Below are 22,953 nucleotides of genomic sequence, written 5' to 3'. Positions count from 1 at the left end.
TTTCTTGGCCCAAACAAATCTCTGCTGCTTGTTGCTTTTCCTTAGTCGTGGTTTCTTAGCAGCTATTTGACCATAAAGGCCTGATTCACACAGTCTCCTCTGAACATGTAGAGATGTGTCTGCTACTGGAGCTCTGTGTGGCATGTATCTGGGCTCTAATCTGAGCTGCTGTTAACTTGTGATTTCTGAGGCTGGTGACTCGGATGAATGTGTCCTCAGCAGCAGAGGGGACTCTGGGTCTTCCTTTCCTGGGGCGGTCCTCATGTGAGACAGTTTCATCATAGCGTTTGGTTCTTGCGACTGCACTCGGGGACACAATCAAAGTTTTCCAGACTGACTGACCTTCAGTTCTTGAAGTAATGATGGGCTGTTGTTTCTCTTTACTTAGCTGATTGGTTCTTGCCATAATATGAATTCTAACAGTTGTCAAATAGGGCTGTCAGCAGTGTACCAACCTGACTGCTGCACAACACAACTGATGGTCCCAACCTCATTAAGAAGGCTACAAATGAACCCTGACAGGCACACCTGTGAAGTGAAACCATCTCTTTCTGCACTCAGTATTATATGTATGTTCTGCCTTCAGTACTGCAATTTACCCCATAATCATCTGATTTAAAACAAAATCTAACATACAACATTCTCGCCCCTGGAAATAGATCTAAGATGTTACCATCATAATCCGGCTACCCTTTCGGCGCCAGCTGTGGGCTCAAGGCTGGAGCCGAACAAAAACTCCCTGATAACGACTGTGTTGAGTCTGTTCCTTCCCATTCCATGCAAGGCCACCTGGGTTGGCTGCTTTGGAGTTTTCATGTTTTACATGCAGACTCAGGGCTGCTCATCTCCTCTTGATCTTTTCTTATTTGAACGTTGGTGTCTTAGAACCTCAAAGTTTAGCAGCACAACACTGTGTTTGCTTTTTCCATCTGCCATCTGTGTTTATCAATGCGATATGTGACTAATCTTTATTTAATAACCACAAAGTAAACAAATAAAAGATGAAATATTTTATTTATCAAAGATACATGATTACACATTCATACAATGAATAAGGTTTCTATAAAAATTACACGCGGTGTAAGAAAAACATTACAACATACAAATAAATGTTATATGGAAATCTGACATTGTTTCAAAGCATAGTAATAAAATGTTGATTAAAAAGTCAGAATCTGCAAAGCTGTCTTGGTTGATTTCAAAAACTCTGCGCGCTTCACTCATCAGTAAATTAGGCTCATTGGTCAGATCAAAGCTATCCCCTGGTGTTTCAGTGGCTGAAGTAACACTCACTGTAATGACTTTATTGACGGTCTGGGAGGAGTTCGCGGTTGTGGCCGTGGGGTTACAGTCGGGGGGATATTTCCAGTTGGTGAAAGTCAGGCAAGCAATAACTTCCAGTCACTCGGGGTCGCTGGAGTTGAGCGGGGGTGGGATATCCCCCCACAAACAGCTGTTTCACATGGATCAGGTTAAACCCAGGCCTCCTCCACTCTCTGGAGGAGAGCAAAGTGAGAGCCTGCTTTTCTGAAATTGCTTTGGGGTCGCACTGTGAGTCAGAGACATCCTCATTTTACCCACACTGGCTGCTGTGTGACTTGGGGATCCTTGCTCAGGTACGACCGTCTCACGCTAAGGTAGAGTGTGTGTAAGTCTGACTTTGATTTTCTTTGTTTGGATTAAACAAACACAAATGAAACGAATCAAAGCCAACGAAGCACACAGCCTCCAACTCCCCCCATCTTCACTGCCCTCTGTTGTTACAAAAGCACCGATTTAATCAAAAATAACCTTCTTTTTATGGTTCAACACATTTAGTCTCTCTCTCTCTCTCTCTCTCTCTCTCTCTCACACACACACACACACACACACACACACACACACACACACACACACAGGTCACCAAAACAGTTTCTAAAAAGATGACATTTTTGTCCAAAAATTCAACTTTTTTTTCTAAAAATGACAACAGACCAATATGAATTATTCCATCAGTTTAATTTCTATCTCAAACATTCTGTTCATCAACCTAGTCCATCTCCCCTATTTTCATTTTATTTTTTGGGTAAATGATTATTGCTGAGGTATGAAATATCAAAATTTTATGATATTTATAAAAATGAAGACTCGTGTTCCTTAGTCGAGACCACCTGACATGTTCTCTCTGTCAGTTCAGACAGACAGTCGCTGTTATGGAAAGTAAACGCTGATCTCCTCTCCCCTGACTGCAGCTGTCGTTATTCATGTTGTACCCAAACATCAGCAAGCATAAAGCACCAGTAACTCCACTTTGCTCTGGCCGGAGATGTTGAATGATCAGTTCCGCAGGGTTTTCCTGTCCAGCGCTGTTTGTCGTAAAGTTACTGGTTTTTGCGACAGTTCCGGTTGTTATGTTTGCCGATCTTTTTTTTTTTTTTTTTGCCGATTTGCTTTACGACATTTTTGACAAACCAGAAGTGTCAGCCTATGGCAAAGTTGTTTCTGGAGAGAATTGTTTTAATTATTTATTCGCTTTTTTTCTAGTTGAAGTCAAACGGAGATCTTGAAGTCTCACTTCTGAGGATACGAGAGAAGCTTACAATGCGAGAAGCGTCCGCACATTTTGTGCAGCTTTTGTCCACAGTGCTAGCTAACGAGCTCATTTAGCCTGAATCCTGTTTGTCAGCTTTCGTTCCTGGAGAAAGTACGAGCGAAATTCCATGTGAGACATCCTCGCGTGTTCACCCCGAGCCCTCTGGGTGCTGTCCTTAGCAGACTCACAGCCGGGTTTTGATCGTAAAATGTGGCTACAGCAACGACTGAAGGGGCTACCAGGCTTGTTATCAAGCAGTTGGGCGAGAAGACTCCTTATAGGACTGTTGCTCTTCCTCATTTTCTATTGGTACCTGGGAGCCGAGCGAAGATGGAGGTTATTCGGTGGCTCGGCCATGCCCGGAGGGGCGGCCGGCCAGTGTCTCTTGACTGAGATCTACAGGTGGAGGTCTCTGGTAGACCGAGGAGAAGGCATATACAGCACACCTCAGGAACGGCTAGACACGCCTTTTGTAACTGGAAACGGCCATATTCTGATTGATATTGAGTCTAACAAACTTTGGGTAGCCTCATCCTCACAGCCTGGCTCGGCTCCGGTACACCAGACTGAGTACTCTCCCAGAGTCACCGTCAGCCTGGATGGGGCGCTGGCCGAGGCTGAGGCTAACATGCTGTGGTTCCGGAAGGGATCGGTCCTGTCAGTCCGCTGCGCCTCACCAGCCACCCTGCAGTCAACCCGAGACTGTGTCACTATTAGAGAGGAGTTTATTGCTCATAGAAGCAGACCTAACGTATTTCTGCAGCGAATCCATATCAACAATCCCTCCGATAGGGCGCTTAACCTGGACTTATCGTCTGGAAATCCCTCTTTCGGTAGCAAGTTCTCCACCAGTGTGGAGAAACTGGAGGACAGAGAGGTAGTCCTCTCCTCTGGCAGGGTGCCGGTGGAAAAAAATAGGATGGTTCTGGTCGTGGTGGTCACCAAAAAGCTAAGCAGCAGGATCCATGTTTTGGCTAAGTCAGAGCACGTAGACAACATTGTGAGTGTGGTGTGGACCTCAGAGTCCATCGAGTCCTCAATGCTGGAGGAGACCTTCAGCGCCCTCAAAGATGGAGCCAAAAAGGAGCTGGAAGAGTTGCTGAGGACCAGTGAGGATGACCTGGTCAAACACCACCAGGAAGCCTGGAGGGAGCTCTTCATTTCAGGTGAGGAGTAGCAGTAGCTGGCTGCACCAAAAGCGATCACAGATGGTGTCACTGTACAGCCATAATGCAAGCGTGAGAGTGAGCAAACCTCCTTTAAAGCTAAATAAAAACAGTGCAGTGATTTGCAAGTCGTCCAAAGGTGAAGCTTTTTTTTTTAAGTTAGTAACTATTGTGTCTGCCTATAAAGACCCAGTTTAGTGTCTGTAGTTTTTTATTGGCAGTCACAAAAACACAACATTTGTTCCCATTTCTTTAGTTGAATCTACAAAAATACCAAAAATAACACAGAAGTAGCAAGACTAACAAATGAACTGAATCAGCAGCTACCACAGGAATAGGATGTGAGTGACCCTGTCTTTAATTTATTAAAGCTTCCTGTCAGCCAATAGTGTCTCTCTGTGTACAGTTAAATGTATTTTCAATAGCTACTTTCACCTGCTGTGTTATTCAGAAGGGGCCCAGGGAGTCATGTGAAGCTATAACTCTGCTTTTTGTTTCCATTCAGGTATTGAAATGAGGAAGATCATCGACTCCCACACGCCATCGAGCCGCACTGTGAACACCACCCTCTACTACATCTTGTCCTCCTCCGCGGCTCCGCTTCTGGACCAAAGGCTAAATGGCGAGGAGCGCGCCAGTCTCGAATCCAGTCTCAACTACGCTGACCATTGCTTCAGCGGCCACGCTACCATGCATGCAGAAAACCTGTGGCCTGAGAGAGTAAGCAGCACTGCTCAGATCCTGCAGCTGGTCACGCTGTGGACTCTGACTTTGCACAAAAGAGGCTGCAAGGTGTTGGTAGCTGCTGGGGCCCATGGAGTCATGCAGGGCATGGTGCTCAGCTTTGGTGGCCTTCAGTTCACAGAGAACCATCTTCAGTTCCAGACCGACCCAGACGTGCTGCACAACAGCTACGCATTGAGAGGCATTCACTACAACCAGGACCTCATCAACTTGGCGGTGCTGTTGGATGTGGACGGAAAGCCTTTTCTCCACGTGTCGGTAAAGCCGCAGGAAAAGCCGGTGAAGCTGTATGCCTGTGAGGCCGGCTGCCTCAACGAGCCCGTGGAGTTAACCTCAGAGATCAAAGGCCACACCTTCCCCGTCATGGTGACGCAGCCCATCACGCCGCTGCTCTACATCTCCACAGACTTGCGGCATCTGCAGGACCTCCGCCACACTCTGCACCTCAAGGCCATCCTCGCTCACGAGGAACACATGGCCAACAGGTACCCAGGCCTGCCCTTCCTCTTCTGGTTCAGCGTGGCCTCGCTCATAACTCTCTTCCACCTTTTCCTGTTCAAGCTCATATACAACGAGTACTGTGGACCCGGAGCTAAGCCTCTCTTCAGGAGCAAGGTATAAACAGCAGAGATGAAGCAGAACTGTTCTCTGCTCGAGTGTGTGTGTGTCGCTGGCTCAGTGCTCTCTCTGTGGGATGGGTTCTCAGTTTTGACTTTAACCTTTTCTGTCAATGAACTGTTTTCTAAACTCACATGGATCGTTTTGGCATAATGACATTACACACCTCTCCTTTCCAGCTCTTTTTACAGTTTTTGTTTCATGTTGAATGACTTGATAAAGATTTTCACTGCACATGTTTACTCTAAGAGGCTGAAGGCAAAGTCAGATCTCAGTTAAAAGCAGAGTAGCAACAAAGAGTAGCGTCCTTACAGAGTTGCAGTAAATCATTTAGTCTGCAGTCCTCTTAGCACATCTGTTTGCACTTCATGTTCGTTGTGGAATGTAAAACATTGTTGATTACAATGGTGAAATTTTGAGCACAAGGGGCTACTGTTTCATTATTTTTCTCCTGCTAGCTTACCCATCAATCCAGGCTGGTGTCTTAATCGCCTACAATAATGAGTTTTATGGTTGCTGTCAGGTTAAACAGTAACAAAAAGTCGGGAAATTAAAAAGAATAGGAAAAATGAATAAATGTACAAACAGATATCTGTGCTGTGATTTTGCTGATCAAACCTGGATTTAGTAAAATTGGTTTAATGTTTGAAATTGAAACCATGTGATCTCAGTTTTCTCAATTCTTTCTCAACTTTTCAATGTCAAAAATTCGGAGCTCCTTTTCCAAATAATCCCTTCTTTTAAAAATTGGCTTAACATGCCATGTTTATTACCCACATTCCTGTAGTGATGAACGATCTCTGAATGAAATGAAAATGATGGTTTCATTGTTCTATGACACTGAACAGTCCTCTTGGAGAGTTGTCCATTAGACAGGACATCATGTGTTTTAAATGTGGAGCAGCAATAATCAAACAGCCTCCCACATGAATTCACATTTAAAAGGCACCTTGACTGAATGTGTGCACAGCCTGTTATACTAACATTAAGACCTGATATAATAATAACAAGCCGCCATTGTTGTTTAAGTTGCATTGCAGTCTGGGTAATTCAACAGATGGTTCAAACTGAGCTGGAAGACATATCTGACATTAAAGCAAGGCGAGAATGTCAGTGCAGCCACTGCTGCCCTGCTGAGAGGAAGAGTGGTCATCATTTTATGATCACCTTATACTTTATACACCAGCTGATTGAACGTGGCTAAACCTCTGCAGTTATTGCTGCCTCTGTGATCAGGGTCGTGATGAGTACCAGTTTGCTTTCAGGAACAGGAACTGCGGCTGTGATTGGTTTACCACCCAGCAGGAAAGCATTTCTTATTTTTCATGTTTCTCAGACTATTCAAGGGTGTTTGGACTCTATCTGCCATTTGTCTGCTCTTTTAGGTGATTCGTACCAAGAACACCACAGTAAGTGTTGTGGGTATTGTCTTCTTCCACAATCCTTTCTAATAAGAAAGAGACCAGTGTCACTTCCCCTGATTCCTTTCAGCTTGAAATCAAAGCCAAAAGTAGCACACTGTGCCATGTTTTATACTTTGTGTAACCTGTTAAGTGGCAGTTGATAAAGACTGCTCTGAAGTGCCATCAGTTTACATCATTTACCCAGAGTGCATTGCTCATGTAAAGTAATTATAGGGTATATGTGTCAAACATTGAGGATTTTTAAACCAGTGACAGGTACTCCACAGGTTAGTGCTTTCATTTTGAAAAGCAGTTTTATGCTCCCAGTATAATGTTTGACTGAAACAAGTTCATCAGTTCATTTTGGAGTAAACCATCGGCCCAGAAACGCTCTGTTCATTAACAATACACAACAAATAACAGGCAGTCACAGAAAACACGAGCCAGCGTTAGCACCGCTCCGATAATGAAAGGAAATGTTAAACTGTGAAATCTGCAAATCGGTATCATATCGATCTGGAATATGTAGATTCTCTCATTTTATTTATTGGTTTGTAGACAAACCTAAGTGGAGACAAATGAAAGGCTAACGTGTTAGCTCTGCAGTCAGGTGTTATCGGTATTTCAGGAGAGCTTTCTTTGCTGTCTGATGGTGTCTGCTCATTTCTTTCTTCCTCGTTTCTTCACGTTTTCAGCACAACAAACAAACACACATCAATTTGGAAGCATAAAATACCAAAATTGGACATTTGCAAGAGAGGCAGGTTAAACGTTTCTCAGATCAGCATGAACCGTGTGCTTTCTTTGCCAGGTCTCTTTCTGCTGTTCCTTTCCCCCTGCGTTTTAATGATGTTTTATATCAAATCACTTAATTAAATGATGAGAAATATGTGGATTTGTCTCTCTCTTTTTTTTCCCCTGCTGCTCTGTGATATGTTCCTATGCTTTGGTCGGGGTCCTGTCACTCTCAGCATGTCTGTTTTTCTCCTGGGTGGAGTTGTTGGGTTGGGGTAGCCAGCTGTTTTAACCTTTCCCTCTGACTTCACCAGGTGACCAGCAAACATGAGGATAACTGCCATGACTCCTTGGACACTGAGTGAATGCTGCAGCTGTGTGATGCACACACATGTGGTCCTGCTTGAGCTTGGGGGGGGGTATTAACATGGATGTGCTGACCTGTAAGTCACAGTCGTCATCTGCTGCAGAGCGCTCCTGTAAAACTAACTGGTTAAAATGGAATTTAGTTTATTAACCCAGAAAATAGAGCTCATAAACCCAAAGCATGATCCAGTGATCCAAAAACTAAGTGAAAGCAAAAGTTTAGTACTAATCGTCAGTGTTGGTTAAAGTGACTGTGACTAACAACAAGGAAACTCAAATGAAGATTATATATATATTTATATATATATATATATATATATATATATTTATATATATATATATATATATATATATATTTATATATATATATATATATATATTTATATATTTATATATATATATTTATATATTTATATATTTATATTTATATATTTATATATTTATATATATATATATATATATATATATATATATATATATATATATATATATATATATATATATATATATATATTTATATATTTATATATATATTTATATATATATATATTTATATATATATTTATATATTTATATATATATTTATATATATATATATATTTATTTCAGTTATATTATATTTCAGTTTTTATGACCAGAGATTGTGGCTGTTTGACCAAACCTCTGGTACCAGCTTCTTAAAAGTAAATGATAAGATTTAAGCTACAGCTGAGTCAGTTTACCTGAGTTTACATGATTCTTGCATTTTTCAAATAATTCTGGCACTTTAGGTTTTGTTTGTCAGTAATGAGACAGAAGACATTCTATTGAAAAGGTGTCGAACAGACATTTTTAAGTTCAAATGGGGATGATGGTAGACATTTTATTCATCAGAAAAGCTGTTAGGTATCATGTGCAATGTACGTGTTTCTAATAATTTAATAATAACTTTCATTATAATAATTTCTAAGGGAAGCATGTAGAATATGGAAAGTACTGGTCCCAACACACAATCCTGCAGAACTCGTGCATGAGGAAAAATCATCATTCAGATAAATGATGTATCAGACAGATGAGATTAGACCAGCACAACTATTTTAATGCCAACAGTTTATTCTAGTGTCTGCACAGAGCTCAGTGTCAGAGGCCATGACAACATCATTAGTAACTTGTAGCTCTGCTGTTTTCTATCTTTACTGAAGCACTTCAAAAACAATTTGCAACTGACTATTTATAACAACTTTAATAAAATAAATAAATCGAAGGTTAGAATTGATTTCAGAATTTGCAAAAATACTTGTATCAAATAAAGGGTTTTAAAAACAAAGCAAACTCAGTTTATGTGTGTACACATTTCTACTACTTTTAACAAGTTGCAAAAAATGTTTTGTATTTTTCAACTGAGGTTCTTACGTGAGTGTATGTTCATGAACACGTTGTAGCCGAGAGGATGTGAAGCTTTTAGTTTCTGTTGTGTGTGCCTTATAATGAAGAAAGAAGCTAGGGTGATTTCTGATCGTGTAAATTTAAAGCAAATGATTTTTTGTCTTACACTGGGGAGAATAAATCACGAATTATTGTGAGAAAATATTGAAATGTGTTCATTTTTTCTCTCTTCTTTCATCTGGGACCCATCGGACCCAGTGTCGGCTGAATGAAACAGAACTAATAGGTGAACAAACTGCACATAATTTACTGAACAACGATTTGGCAGCGTTGTTAACCCAGGATTATCTACATGTCTAATTTGGCAAAGGTTTTACACTTCCCAATGCAACCCTCCTGATTTACCTGGGCTCGGGACCAACATTAGGAATAAACTGGTTTGGCTGGTTTCCAAGCAGCCTATATCAGCTTCAGGGTCAAGTTTTATCGAGAAAAAAAAAAGTGTGAAACTTAATCTGGAGCCTATTCCAACTGTCCCTGGGCAAGAGACAGGTCAGGAGCCCATAACAGGTCTAACACCAAAAGATCTGGAAGACCACAAAAGAAGGTTCTGTGGATGCTAGAATATATTCCTTTGTGTCTAGTTACAAGGAATTGTCTGTCCCAGTGAGCACAGTGGCCTCCAGTTCTCTTCCTGCCTGGCAAATCTGAGCAATCAGGGTAGAGAGGCTGTAGTTAGTGAGGTGACCAAGAACCCGATGGTCACTTCAACAGAGCTTCAGTGCTGCTTTGTGGAGTGAGGAGCATCTTCCAAGACATCCATTTCTGAAGCACTGCAACAATTAGCCCTGTATGGTAGAGCTGCCAGACGAAGCCACTCCTCAGTAAATGATGCATTACATGAGAAATAAAATTCTTTAGTCTGATGAAACAAAGGTTCACCTGTTTGGCTTGAATGCCAATCATGATGTCTGGATGAACCAGGCACGGCTCATCACCTGGTCAGTACCATCCCCACAGTGATGCGGTGGCAGCATCATGTTGTGGGGATGGCTTTGGGGGGAGACTGGAAACTGAGAGACTAGTAATGGTCAAAGGAAAGATGAACGTGTACAGTGCATGCTTGTTGATAACCTGCTCCAGAGCAATCTGGACCTCCAACTGGTGCAAAGGTTCATCTCCCAACGGGACAATGACAGTAGGGACACAGAAAGGGACTGAATCAGGACCACTCTTTGAATGTCCTTCAGTGTCCCAGGAAGGGCAGAAACTTGAATCCAATGTAATATCTGTAAACCTTTATAAATAATATTAATGACATAATTTTATAACTAAATCATGAATTGTTTTGATGCAGCCCACCACAGCTGTATTTTAATTTTTGACACATCCTTGGTTTGCTTGAGGTCACATGTAGATGATCAGAGGACAGAGGACACGAGAAGCACATTGTAAAGAAACAATGAATGCAAGTGGTGAACTGAAATGTGACTGAATCAACGGACACCATCAACTTTACAGGTGCTCCTGCTGTCAGCCTCAACCTGAGTCTGTGTGTTTGTAAATTCAAATTCTTGCAAAAGTAATCATCATGTTTCTGCAGACTGATTGTTCCTGTTTTTGTTTTTGATCCAACGAACAAGCTGCTCATCTGATGAAGGCATCCTGTGACCAGTTGATATTGTCTGTGCATCCACCACCAATGAAATCTTTAGTCTGGCAGAGTGGAAGCAGACAAACACTATTCCATAAACATGGAAAAGTGTAGGTCTTCCAACTGATTTAGACGAATGTTGTCATATAGCAATGAAGCATGTCACCTTCACAAGGCAGCTTTTAAGTAATTAAAAGGCTGACACATATGCAGTACATTCTAGAATCATCTAAGGCAGTGGTCCCCAACCTTCTCTGAGCCATGAGTCGTAAGCTCATGTTCAAAGATGACAGTATGCATAATTGGCCTCCTCTTTCACTCCTCTATCAAACCATCTGTCTTTTCTGTCCAGAATGTGAACATCAGCATCCTCGAAAAGTGACCTTTGTCCTAGGGTGCAGATGTGCGGCTGAGTCATGTGCTGTCAGTATGGCTCTTCTATGTTGTGCCATGTGTTTATGGTTTAGGTTCTCCAATGTAACGGACTGAGCACTCCTCACTGCTCTGCACAGCATACACAATGTTGTTTAGTTTCTGTTTTGTCCTGGAGATGAACCTCCACAGACCAGTTTTAGTAGTAGTTCTGTGTATCAATACCAAGAAAACATTACGACGGCTTCAGTGCAATAAAAGCACAACAAAAAAAGTCTAAGTACCATCGCTGAAGAGCCTCTTGAGGGTTTCTTATTTCTGTTTTTTGCAGAAAGTGTATTGGATTGTTGTTGTTTCTGCACACTTCCAGGCAATTTCCAGGCCTCCTTGAATTTTGGAGAGCATCAGAAAGCACCAGTCTGTGTTTAACAAATGTTCAGGCAAATAGCCCCATTTTAAGTGAGTGAAGCCACTGCTGTGGTAGCTGCTCGAATATTTGGGCCATCTAAATAAGAACACCTGGCTATCCTGAACTTGCTTCATAGTTCACCTTTCTGAAAACCTTTAAATGTTATTGTGTATGAAGCAATGACATGCTCTGACAGAGTATACTCTTACACATTCCTGGGCTGTTCTGCATCTTTACCTCCGTTTCAGTCAAAGATTACTAAACAAACAAAACCATACCTTCCATAGAGTGCAGAGTCTGGACAAAGCTTAGTTACTTTGTTAACTGTCTAATGTCTAACTTTAACACAATTAATCAGAGCCCTGTATTTAAGCTGGATAAATGAATAGTTAACTTCCTTGTGATTTTTTTAAATGTATTTTTCCCATAGCTCAAATACTGTGCAAACCAGACACAGAACCACGCAGAGTTTGATGAGACAGTCCTAAAGCCGGATCACAGGCATTCAGGAATAACTGACTCCATGCAGGACGCAGAGGCTTGAATAAAGTGTATTTTACTGAAACAGTAGGCACACGTTTGAAATCTTCACAGTCACCCTCCAGAACAAATGAAATGCTAAACTTAAGGTACAATAAACACTATAAAAAACTAAATGTATTCGTAATCAAACTTTTTTCTACACTGCCTAGCTAACACAGCAGCCCTCCCAACCACAGGGCACAGTGAAGTTTTCAGTGTAAACGTTGGAGCTGACGGCCATTAGGTCAGGAGACAGTTACAAAATATCCATCAATGAAAATTGTCTTGGGACCTGAATTCAGCCGAGAACTATTTAACATGGGGAATCCTGAGCACGTCCTGTTAGTGCAGTAATAGCTGAGCTGCCATTGAGAGCTGGGTATGTATTGGATGAGATGAACTATGAGTCTTTGAGCATGCTGATCTGAGCAAAGATCTTGAGTGCAGGCCCCAGTTTGATGTTCATGGTTCCCATTAGGTGGTCCTCCTTCAGCAGCAGCAGGGCCTGCCCGTCGATCTCCTGAGAGCGGAACTCCTCGGCAATTTCCAGGCAGCCTGCAGCAACAGAGCGACAACGGTGAGTTCACAGCTCACATGCAGTCCTTACAGAGAACAGTAAAACAATCTATCGGAGATCTCTTTGCAAGAAAAGGGAAGCACAAAGAGAGCGGAATCAGAACAGGACACTGCTGAAGTCAGGCATCAAAGAAATCACTATGATCGACTGTTGTTGTGTAATAATCAGATAGTGACAACCCTAATCTGCATAGAGGGTTGGGATTTCCATGCTGTTAACACCTGTTTGGTGTTCAGCTTCACTTCTTACAATTTCACTGCTGCCTTTGTTGTGTGGCCAAAGTCGACCAGTCTGATGTCCGACAGGATCATGTTCGTGACCAGCCTCGAGTTCACGAGTAAAAATCAGTAAAAATCCTGACTACTAAATGTTCTGCAGTCAGCTGTTAGTCAAGTGGCTTTATTGTCATTCCAACCACGTGTAGTGGTGCAGTACACAGTGAGACGAGACAGCATTCCTCCAAGACCATGGTGCTACATGGTCTACAACAAAGACACAACAGAATGATACAGACACAACAGTGCAATAGAAATGCACAAAAGACTGAGTGTTGTGCAAAAAGTCACTTGGTGTAAGAAGGTGTGTGTCAGCGTGTCGGTCCAGTCACTGAGTGTTCTGGAGTGTGAGGGAAGAAACTGTTTGGCAGTCTGGCAGTGAGGGCCGAATGCCGCGGTATCTCTTGCCAGAAGGCAGCAGGATGATGAGTGTGTGTGAGGGGTGTGTGGGGTCGTCCACGATGCTGGTGGCGTTGCAGATGCAGTGGGTGCGATAAGTGTCTGTGATGGAGGGAACAGAGGCTCCAATGATCTTTTCAATGATCTAGTTAGTGGTACTTGGGAATAACAGCAACCCAGACATGGAGTGGTAGGCCACATAAAATCACAGTCAGCTCCAAACTTCAGGTGGTCTTCAGATTAGATCAAGAAAAGGGTGGAGAGGGGCTCATGGAGCAGTTTTCCACAGCTGAGCAACTGCATCCAAGCCTTGCATCACTAAACTCAAAGGGGGTGGAGGAAAAAATTGATACAGCATAGCATCACCAAATTTTTCGCAGGCATATTGTATTAATACGGGGAACCCAAATATTGATATTTTATTATTTTTTTTTAAAGACAGCAAATATCCCCTGACAGGAGGTAACCTTTCAGCAAATAGTCATAGCCTCACTTGGACAGATTGGTTGCAATCTCAGAGAGATTGTCAAGGCTTTGCTGTCTAATTTATGAAGGCACAGAGTGTCAGAAGTACAGACATTATTGAAATAGGCCGAAGTGCAAATACCTGAATTAAAAAAAATACTGCAGTAAAAGTTGAAGTATTAAATCAATTTTACTCGAGTATAAGTAAACAAGTGAAATGTACTGAAAGTAAGGAAGTAAAGAGTAGCTCCATGAAGGACAATTCTACCAACGGTAACTACACCTAGTTTTACATTAGACTACAATGGGAGAATACAAATCTACTTTCTAATTCTAATGAATGCACTAAGCTTAAACGAGTGATGCAGGACACAGGCAGTGAAAGACAGTTTCCAAACATCATTCCAAACTGTTGCCTATATTGTAGAGGGCGACTTTGCCTCCACATCTAAACAGAAAAACGTTTACAGTCGGGGTTTAAGGTGGGATTCAGTAACTCTACATCAGTTGTGATTATTAGTGAACAGGTCAGCTGACCTGCTGCTCTTTGTGGATTTAGACAACTGAATTCAACTAAATGTAAGCAGATGTTTACTGAGCCATCTTTGCTGACTTATCCTACTCTAACAGTACACTGTCTTTATACAGTTGCTAGAAATTCAGTGAATGAATCTAAGCGACAGCAGCTCCAGTCCACATTAATCTTTGCTACATTTAATGTAACCCAACACTGACTGTGAGCAAGCTAACCTGTTTAACCTGCACAAAACTACCATGCAACATCAGCATTTGAATAACACAAAGTTACTATACTTAGCTCGTTTTGCAGGGAGTTTCACAATGTGAAAATATACAACTTATCAAAACACATTCTATACAGATCTAATATGGGAATAAAAATGAGGACATTACATGTAACCTTTAAATCTGCAGCTCTTACCTTTAACTATAACCTGTTCATCTGTCTTCCTCCATCTCTGACTAAAGTTACACTCTTTTCTCTCCCTGGGAATCCAGCAGCTGGACCTTTAGTTAGCAACACACTGTCACAGACTGCACACACACACAGTTTGTGTGTTTGCTGATGTTTGTTCAGCTGACAGAAATGTTGCATTTGAAATGACCTGCTACCTAAAACACTTCAAATGCACATTTACATTACCAGCCTTTATGGATCACAGAAAATGATCCATGTGACAGCTTTACTAGAAATGTGTTAAAATCTATAAGAAACATAGAAAACATGTCAATAAAATGAAACACTGTTGTAAAAAAAGACACGATCATTCATTGTTAACGTGGTGATTCAGCACACAGAATGGTATCATTTTAAATCCAGTTGATCATTTTAACATTGAGTGCACTCTCACTGCTGATTCCTAAGCTGATGGTTAAACATTAGAGCTCTGCAACTTTAATCTTTAAATGGATCCAGTTTAAAGCTTACTGGAAAGCTTTAAACTAATGAACAGGTAATCGTAACATGTGTCCTGTGTTCTTGTGACAATGTGACAGTTTGTGATTCATTCAGTGTTTTTTAGCAAAGCACAGTTTAACAAGCTGCACATATAAAACACATTCAACCAGCAGTAACTCTATAATATGCTTAAAACAAACTGTAAATGTGGCACTTCCAGCCGATTTTAAACTGAAACCTGTATCTGACGGTTTCAGCTTTTATTCTCTCAGCTGCACACTCAGTGTTGGATTTGAGAGCAAATATTAAATATAAAAATAGAATTCAAACATAATGTATGTATGACTTTGATATACAGTGAAGGTTCTGCCAACATGTTGGGCGTGGTGTCGCAGAATGAAGTTGTGTCTAAACATCGACATTATTTATTACAGACGTTCATTAGGGAAACAAAGACACCTCCATTAAAAAACAATAAACCCTCCTACTGTGTGTGTACAGAGGTCGGGCAGATTTTCCAGGACAGGTGATGCTACTTTCTGGAGAACTGATTGTTGATCTGGATTTTAACCTGCTTCAGAGCTAGATAGGTTCACAGCACAAGTTACCATGACGACTTACCCTGTTAAGGAGTAAACCACCTTAGTAGTACAGAAAACCCTGGGTTAACCCTTAAGTTACTTGGAAAGCCAAACTTGTGTTTTGCAGTTAAATGCAGCCTTTTGTCTTCCATGGATATTCTCAGCCATCACTGCTGTTTCACTCCCCTTCACACAGACACACAGGTGGTCCTGAATACTCAGTGTCATTACATCAGTGGCTTGATGACCTGAAAACAGCCACTCTCAGGAAGCAGTTATTGTTGATGGGGACTGTTCTACCACACTGGGCTGGCTGTCATTTCCAGTTAGTAGCACAGGTCATCTACTAACTGGAAGGTTGGTAGTTCGATCACCGCCCTCTTCAGCTTGCCTAATTAGATTAGATACTAATTCCAAGTTGCTCTCTGATGCTTCAGTTAGAGGATGGTGATCGAACTACCAACCTTCCAATTAGAAGTTGACCTGTGCTACTAACTGGAAGTGACAGCCAGCCCAGTGTGGTAGATGTGGGACAACAGGTCATCTACTAACTGGAAGGTTGGTGGCGTCTGAATTGGTGAAGGCGGTCGCACTTTTCTCCTCCTCTCCCTTATCTTCCCTGCTTAGCCTCTTGTGTCCTTGTCTAGTCTCGTGTTTTTTGTATTACTTTTCCCTGGAACACTCTCTCACTGTCGTTCTCTAAAACCTAAAGAGGAATTATGGATTTGATCAACTGGCCCCTGAATGCAATTGACACCCTTTTCTCAACGAGAAGTCTGGGCTCGGGTGAGCCTGAGTGTCCTGGAGGTACTTTCCCTGCCGGATACACGATGGACAGGTGGCAGAACTGGAGGGTTGTGTGCCTGGCGGGACTGTCGATCGAAGACGCTGAAGATATCTACCTATTTGGAACCATGATAACAGGGTTCTTGTTGATCGGAGCTGGCTTGGCCCTGGCTTATTGAAGATAAAGAAAGCGGAATCGGCTGTTCAAAACCCCACAAGGCTGCCCGCTGGGATTGAATCGATGGGATGAGTGGTGAGTTCTCAAAATGGGCTCATTGAGCGCAACACGGACTTCAGGAAGGGCAGAGCAGACCCGGCCCCACTTTTCATTCACGGGAGCTGTGTGGAGAGGGTACACTCCATGAGGTTTCTGGGCGTGCAGATATCTGATGACCTCTCCTGGACTGCAAATACTACAGCGGTGGTTAAAAAGGCCCAGCAGCGTCTCCACTTTCTGAGAGTGCTCAGGAGGAACAACCTGGAGGAGAGGCTGCTGGTGACATTTTACAGAGCCACCATAGAGAGCATCCTAACGTACGGCATAACAACATGGTATGCAGGGTGCTCAGCTGCAGACAGGAAAGTACTGCAGAGGGTCATCAACACAGCCCAGAAGATCACTGGCTGCTCTCTGCCCAGCCTGGAGGTCACTGCAAACTCTCGGTACCTCAGCAGAGCTGGCAATATCATCAAGGACCACTCTCACCCCAGCAACCAACTGTTTGAACTATTACCGTCAGGCCGACGGTACAGGTCACATAAAACCAGGACAAACAGATTCAGGGATAGCTTCTTTCCCAGAGCTATCACCGTAGTAAATAAGCACAAAAACAATTGAACCTATTCCATACCGTCACTGTCATTATATTATGCTGCTATTCATACTGTCATTATATTAATGCTGCTATCCTGTATATATTGTACATACTATTGTTTGAGTACTTACGATTGTTTTTTTTGTACTTTTTATATTTTACATTTATATTTATTATTGAAACTTGCACCAAGGGAGTGGCACTCCAATTTCGTTGTACTCTGTACAATGACAATAAAGGCTATTCTATTCTATTCTATTCTATATCTTGGAGAAGAACACTGAGAATAAGACCTCTGAGCGAAAATTTGATTACACCTTGGAGAAGCTCACTGCAGTCGTGAGTTCTCAGAATCGGCTCTTTGAGCACAAGAATGGACTGATGGTAAATGGACTGATTCTTATATAGCGCTTTTCTACTCTCCCGGAGTACTTAAAGCATATACAACACGCCACATTCACCCAGTCACACCCATTCTCACAAGCACTACCTCTATACTGAGTGCTTTCTAACTACACTCACACACATTCATACTCCGATGGATGCATCGGAAAGCAACTTGGGGTTAGTATCTTGCCCAAGGATACTTGGATGCAGACTGGAGGAGCTTGGGATCGAACCTCCAACCTTCCGATCAGTAAGTGACCTGCTCTACCTCCTGAGCTACAGCCACCCAGAATGACAACATCACGGAGCGTAAGTTTGATAACATCATGGAGAAGCTCACGGCTCTCCAACAGGAGATTGAGAGACCAGTGTCGGACTGTTAGAACAGCTTTGAAATTCACATGAGTTGTTCGCACTAAAGTAAAAACCACCATCACTTCATGCAGCTACCACTTCGGCGCCAGCTGTGATCTCAAGGCTGGAGCTGAACAAAAACACCCTGATAACAGACGGTGCTTAGACTGTTCCTCCCCTATGCAAGGCCACCTGGCTGGCTGGCTGGAAGACTGTTTACTTAGCCTGGCAGGGCGAAGGACACCGTCTCAGCTGAACTCTGGACACACACACACATACACTGATACACACTCATCCCCCCTCCCTTTCCAAACGGCTTCGATGCTTGTCCCCTCCCGGGGAAGATGGCGGTCGACTGGACCAGCGCAGACATGCTGCAGGACCGGATGCGCTGTTTACACCGGCTCTCTATTACCCTTTGCCCGCCCCTGTTGCTTGTCTTGTGTTTCTATGGTGTATTGATAGTCATGTGCTTTTTGTATGCACTGAGGTGTTTTGTTTTTTTTTCTGTTCTCAAACTGATCTCCCTGTTGGAGCTCAGTCTGGGGGGAGTTCTTTTTTCTCCTCGTATTTCCTCATGTTGTGTATTTACCATTGTTATACCTCTCTGACCTGTCTTCCCCATGTGATGTTTGTGTAGGTCAGAAGGGTAAGATGGCGCTGGCACGGCTGGCAGCCTTAACCCAATTTCCCTTGGGATGAATAAAGTCTGATCAATCAATCAATCAATCAATTGATGATGAGGCTTCAGCAAACCACAGGATCAGCTGAGTCAGGATCAATTTAATCTGCGTCAGATCTTTGCTGGATTTTTTAAATTTGGTCAGCTGCTGTAGACAGCTTGTTCTGTCCTCCATTTGTCCAGATATCTCGAGTTTTTAAAGAACATACCCAACACACCATCCCAAAGGCTCTTTGGTAATACCTTGGTGGTGTAAAAATATTATTTTATGCCTGACAAACCGTATCATCTTTGGCATTTTTATATATTTCACTGGAAAAACAAACTTGCTGGCAGCTGCCAGTGCAACCCCTTAGCTCCTTGTAGATACACATCTGGTATCAGTTTTAAAATCCGAGGTGACTTTGTTGTTGAGTTACTGCATTCAGAAGGTTACAGAAACTTGACCACTAACCTTGAGGTCAAGGTCACTGAGATTTGAACTCGTCAAAGATGGTAAAATGTAGTCCCTAAGGACCCCAAAGCGCTTCACACTACATTCAGTCATCCACCCATTCACACACTAGTGATGGGATACATTGTAGCCACAGCTGCCCTGGGGCGCACTGACAGAGGCGAGGCTGCCGGACACTGGCGCCACCGGGCCCTCTGACCACCACCAGTAGGCAAACATGGGGTTAGTATCTTGCCCAAGGATATTTGACATGCAGCCAGGAGGCAGCCTGGGATCGAACCACCGACCTTCTGATTAGTGACTGACCTGCTCTGCCACCTGAGCTACAGCCAAGATATTTAGGAGATAGACCTATCCTACGTCATGTCCAGTTACTGCATTCACAAGATTTTTAGAAAACGCAACTTCTCACCTCTGAAACAGAATCAGAAAACTTTATTAATCCCTGAGGAAGTATTCTGATTCTGACGCTGAGTCCAAGATGACTGACACTGGAACTTGTCTGAGAGCAGATAGTAGATACACCAATGGTATCAGTTTGAAACCCCTAAGTGGCTTCCTCTCAGGGTTAGAAAATTCACAAGATTTTCACAAAACTTCAGGTCACTGAGATTTAGACTGGTTGAGATTTTTAGTTGTCATCGATTGAGTTAAGTGCCTTTAACGATTTGTAGATTAATGTTCAGTTTAAGTTATTACAAGTTTGTCTGTCTCCATAGAAACAAATTATGAATAAATGAGAAGAGCCTCTGTAGAGTTGTGCACACTTGACTCTTTCTGCACTGTAAAGAAAGAAAAATTCACAGCTGGAGATGAACGCAGGCGTTACCAGATTGATCACCCACCTGGCAGAGACGAGATGAACTCGTAAACGTCCCCTATGTTCCACTGCCCCGGATCACTGGGCAGGAAGCCATGGTGCAGCAGTGGCAGCTCAGAGCCTTGTGTCACAGGCAGGCGCTGGGGAACTGACACGGGGGACGGGGGTCTTTTGTAGAGGGACAAATCTGAACACTGATTTGAATCCTCCTGTGCAGGGTGGACTGAGTGAGCAGTAGGCAGAGCAGCAGCAGGCCTCTGAACACAGGGAGCAGTCTGAGAGAGTCCGAGAGAAAAATGGGACTATATTGAGGTTTTTCTCTCATTTATAGGTGTAATACATCAGTCTGATTTAAAAAAAAGAAAAAAAGAAAAAGAGAAAAGACATATATATATACATACATACATACATAACATATATATATATATATATATATATATATATACATACATATATATACATGCATATACATATATATATATACATACATATATATACATACACATATATATATATATATATATATATATATACATACATATATATACATGCATATACATATATATATATACATACATATATATACATACACATATATATATATATATATATATATATATATATACATACATATATACATATATACTAGGGGTGCAACGATACACAAAATTCACGGTTCGGTTCGGTTCGATACTTTGGTGTCACGGTTCGATATTTTTTCGATACAAAAAAAATGTTCATGCCTTTTTAATTTGTCATTTATTAAAATTATAAATATATATTTTAACTCAAAAGTACCGTTTTTAAATTTAACCCTAACCCTTGTGCGTGTTTTTTATTTTGACAGCGAATGCGCACCTGCGGACCACTTATGTGCAGCCCTGGTTATTTAGCTCGTCATATTGCAGCCACAGAAATTATTTTGTCCATGAAACCATAAAGCTGCACTTTCTTTTTGCCTTATAGTCTGATTTGTCATAACTTCTCCTGCTGCTTTTACACACGCACTCACATAAGCTCAGCGATTCTCTGCGCGATCAACCTCTCACATGTTTAAGCTTGCTGCGTGAGATTTCACTTGTCATGTTTGCATAGTAACCTAACGATTAATAAGACGATGTCAGAGGAATTGGTGCACAAATTATCATCACTCACAGATCAGTACTGTCGCTCTCTATACACAGTTCGCACGATTGCAAAGTGAAAGCAAAAAAACAAGCGCAAATTCAAACGCGACTTCAATATGTCACATATTGACAGTGGCTCACTGATGCCAATGACATAATTACCCAGCTACATTTCTGAAAGAATGCAAAAGCATTGACATATATTTTTCCTTCCTACAATAGCCCGACGGGCAGGGAAGAGATAGATTTTGGTACACATATATATACACACATACACACATATATATACACACATACACACATACATACATATATGTATATATTAGGGGTGCAACGATATTCGTATCGATATTGAACCGTTCGATACAGTGCTTTCGGTTCGGTACGCATATGTATCGAACAATACAACATTTGTAATTTCTTTTATCAACTTTCCTTCTGACGATGCTGTCTGTGTTGAGCGCTCAGTGAATCTGTGTTCGACTACTCCGCCTAGGCTGCACTGTCGAGCGCAGATCCACTGAGCGCTCCACACAGACAGCATAGTCAGGAGGAAGAGCACAGGGCAAGCTAGCGAGACAGAAGTTAAGCTCTCAGCAACATGGACCTCCCCCACCCTCATTCAGATCTGGCGTTTGGAATTATTTTGGTTTTCATGTGACGTATGACCCTGAAGGTAAGCGAGTCATGAACTAAAGTAAAACAGTATGTTGGATGTGCCATGCAATGCTCAATTACATGGGTGGGAACTAGTGTGTTAGCGCAGTTAGCTCGTTAACGTGTTGGCCGTCTAGCCCCATGCACGAGGCGATCGGCGGTAGCTCGTTAACGGAGATTTGCCGTGTTGTGGCGTTAAGGTCATTTCAACGAGATCAACCTGAAAGCACTAGTGGGAACACAACGAATATGACTGCACATTTACGCCGACATCATCCTAGTGCAAAGACAAAAACAACAAGCATGCTACTAACTTTAGCCGAGTCATTTAGACAGCTGTTAGCACGTGATTCTCCTTATGCTGCTGAGAATATAGCCCAGAAGAAGCGGATAGTATAGCTTTTATTTTGGAAAGAGACATTTCTCTGTAATAAACTCTCTTTTCCAAAGATGAGTGATTCCTCAATCAGATACAGGGCTTGCAATATCGCTAGCCCGACGTCCTGGGGCTAGCGATTTTTTCAGTCGGGCTACCAAAATCTATCTCTGCCCTGCCCGTCGGGCTATTGTAGGAAGGAAAAATATATGTCAATGCTTTTGCATTCTTTCAGAAATGTAGCTGGGTAATTATGTCATTGGCATCGGTGAGCCACTGTCAATATGTGACATATTGAAGTCGCGTTTGAATTTGCGCTTGTTTTTTTGCTTTCACTTTGCAATCGTGCGAACTGTGTATAGAGAGTGACAGCACTGATCTGTGAGTGATGATAATTTGTGCACCAATTCCTCTGACATCGTCTTATTAATCGTTAGCTTACTATGCAAACATGACAAGTGAAATCTCACGCAGCTTAAACATGTGAGAGGTTGATCGCGCAGAGAATCGCTGAGCTTATGTGAGTGCGTGTGTAAAAGCAGCACGATATATATTTTAGTTCTGCTGAGCCAAATAAGACAGGTCAGGGTGAAGAAGTGACAGCCAAAGAAAAGCTTACCACAAAACGGAGAAGTTATGACAAATCAGACTATAAGGCAAAAAGAAAGTGCAGCTTTATGGTTTCATGGACAAAATAATTTCTGTGGCTGCAATATGACGAGCTAAATAACCAGGGCTGCACATAAGTGGTCCGCAGGTGCGCATTCGCTGTCAAAATAAAAAACACGCACAAGGGTTAGGGTTAAATTTAAAAACTGTACTTTTGAGTTAAAATATATATTTATAATTTTAATA

At 42.1% G+C, this 22,953-nt stretch overlaps 2 protein-coding genes across 2 annotated transcripts in view; one reads left to right on the top strand and one right to left on the bottom strand.

Annotated features, from left to right (window-relative positions):
• Positions 1-2,334: 2,334 nt before the first annotated feature.
• Positions 2,335-7,882, top strand: kiaa2013 (KIAA2013 ortholog). The gene is made up of 3 exons (XM_086278021.1): positions 2,335-3,738; positions 4,244-5,097; positions 7,553-7,882. The coding sequence occupies exons 1-3, from the start codon at positions 2,781-2,783 to the stop codon at positions 7,601-7,603; spliced, it is 1,863 nt and encodes a 620-aa protein (XP_086134147.1). The 5' UTR covers positions 2,335-2,780; the 3' UTR covers positions 7,604-7,882.
• A 4,063-nt stretch (positions 7,883-11,945) lies between these two features.
• phc2a (polyhomeotic homolog 2a (Drosophila)) overlaps positions 11,946-22,953 on the bottom strand; it is a 26,995-nt gene continuing 15,987 nt past the window's right edge. Inside the window, exons 6-7 of the mRNA XM_086278047.1 lie at positions 19,964-20,213; positions 11,946-12,481 (exon numbers count right to left, since the gene is read on the bottom strand). Of these exons, the coding sequence (XP_086134173.1) occupies positions 12,327-12,481; positions 19,964-20,213 (405 nt within the window). The 3' untranslated portion in view covers positions 11,946-12,326. The remainder of the gene's footprint in view (positions 12,482-19,963; positions 20,214-22,953) is intronic.

This window comes from Aulonocara sp. 'chitande type north' Nkhata Bay, linkage group LG20, assembly GCF_057382095.1.
Source record: "Aulonocara sp. 'chitande type north' Nkhata Bay isolate Kocher_YH1m ecotype deep benthic linkage group LG20, A_spYH_male_GT1.1, whole genome shotgun sequence".
In the NCBI taxonomy this organism is placed as follows: domain Eukaryota; kingdom Metazoa; phylum Chordata; class Actinopteri; order Cichliformes; family Cichlidae; genus Aulonocara; species Aulonocara sp. 'chitande type north' Nkhata Bay.
This window is presented reverse-complemented; position numbering and strand designations above follow the sequence as displayed.

Bases quoted from the DNA above. Each gene is read 5' to 3' on its own strand.
- kiaa2013 (XM_086278021.1), top strand. From the start codon at position 2,781: ATGTGGCTACAGCAACGACTGAAGGGGCTACCAGGCTTGTTATCAAGC. The intron at 3,739-4,243 runs GTGAGGAGTAGC...GTTTCCATTCAG, and splicing joins GAGGGAGCTCTTCATTTCAG to GTATTGAAATGAGGAAGATC. The intron at 5,098-7,552 runs GTATAAACAGCA...TGACTTCACCAG, and splicing joins AGCCTCTCTTCAGGAGCAAG to GTGACCAGCAAACATGAGGA.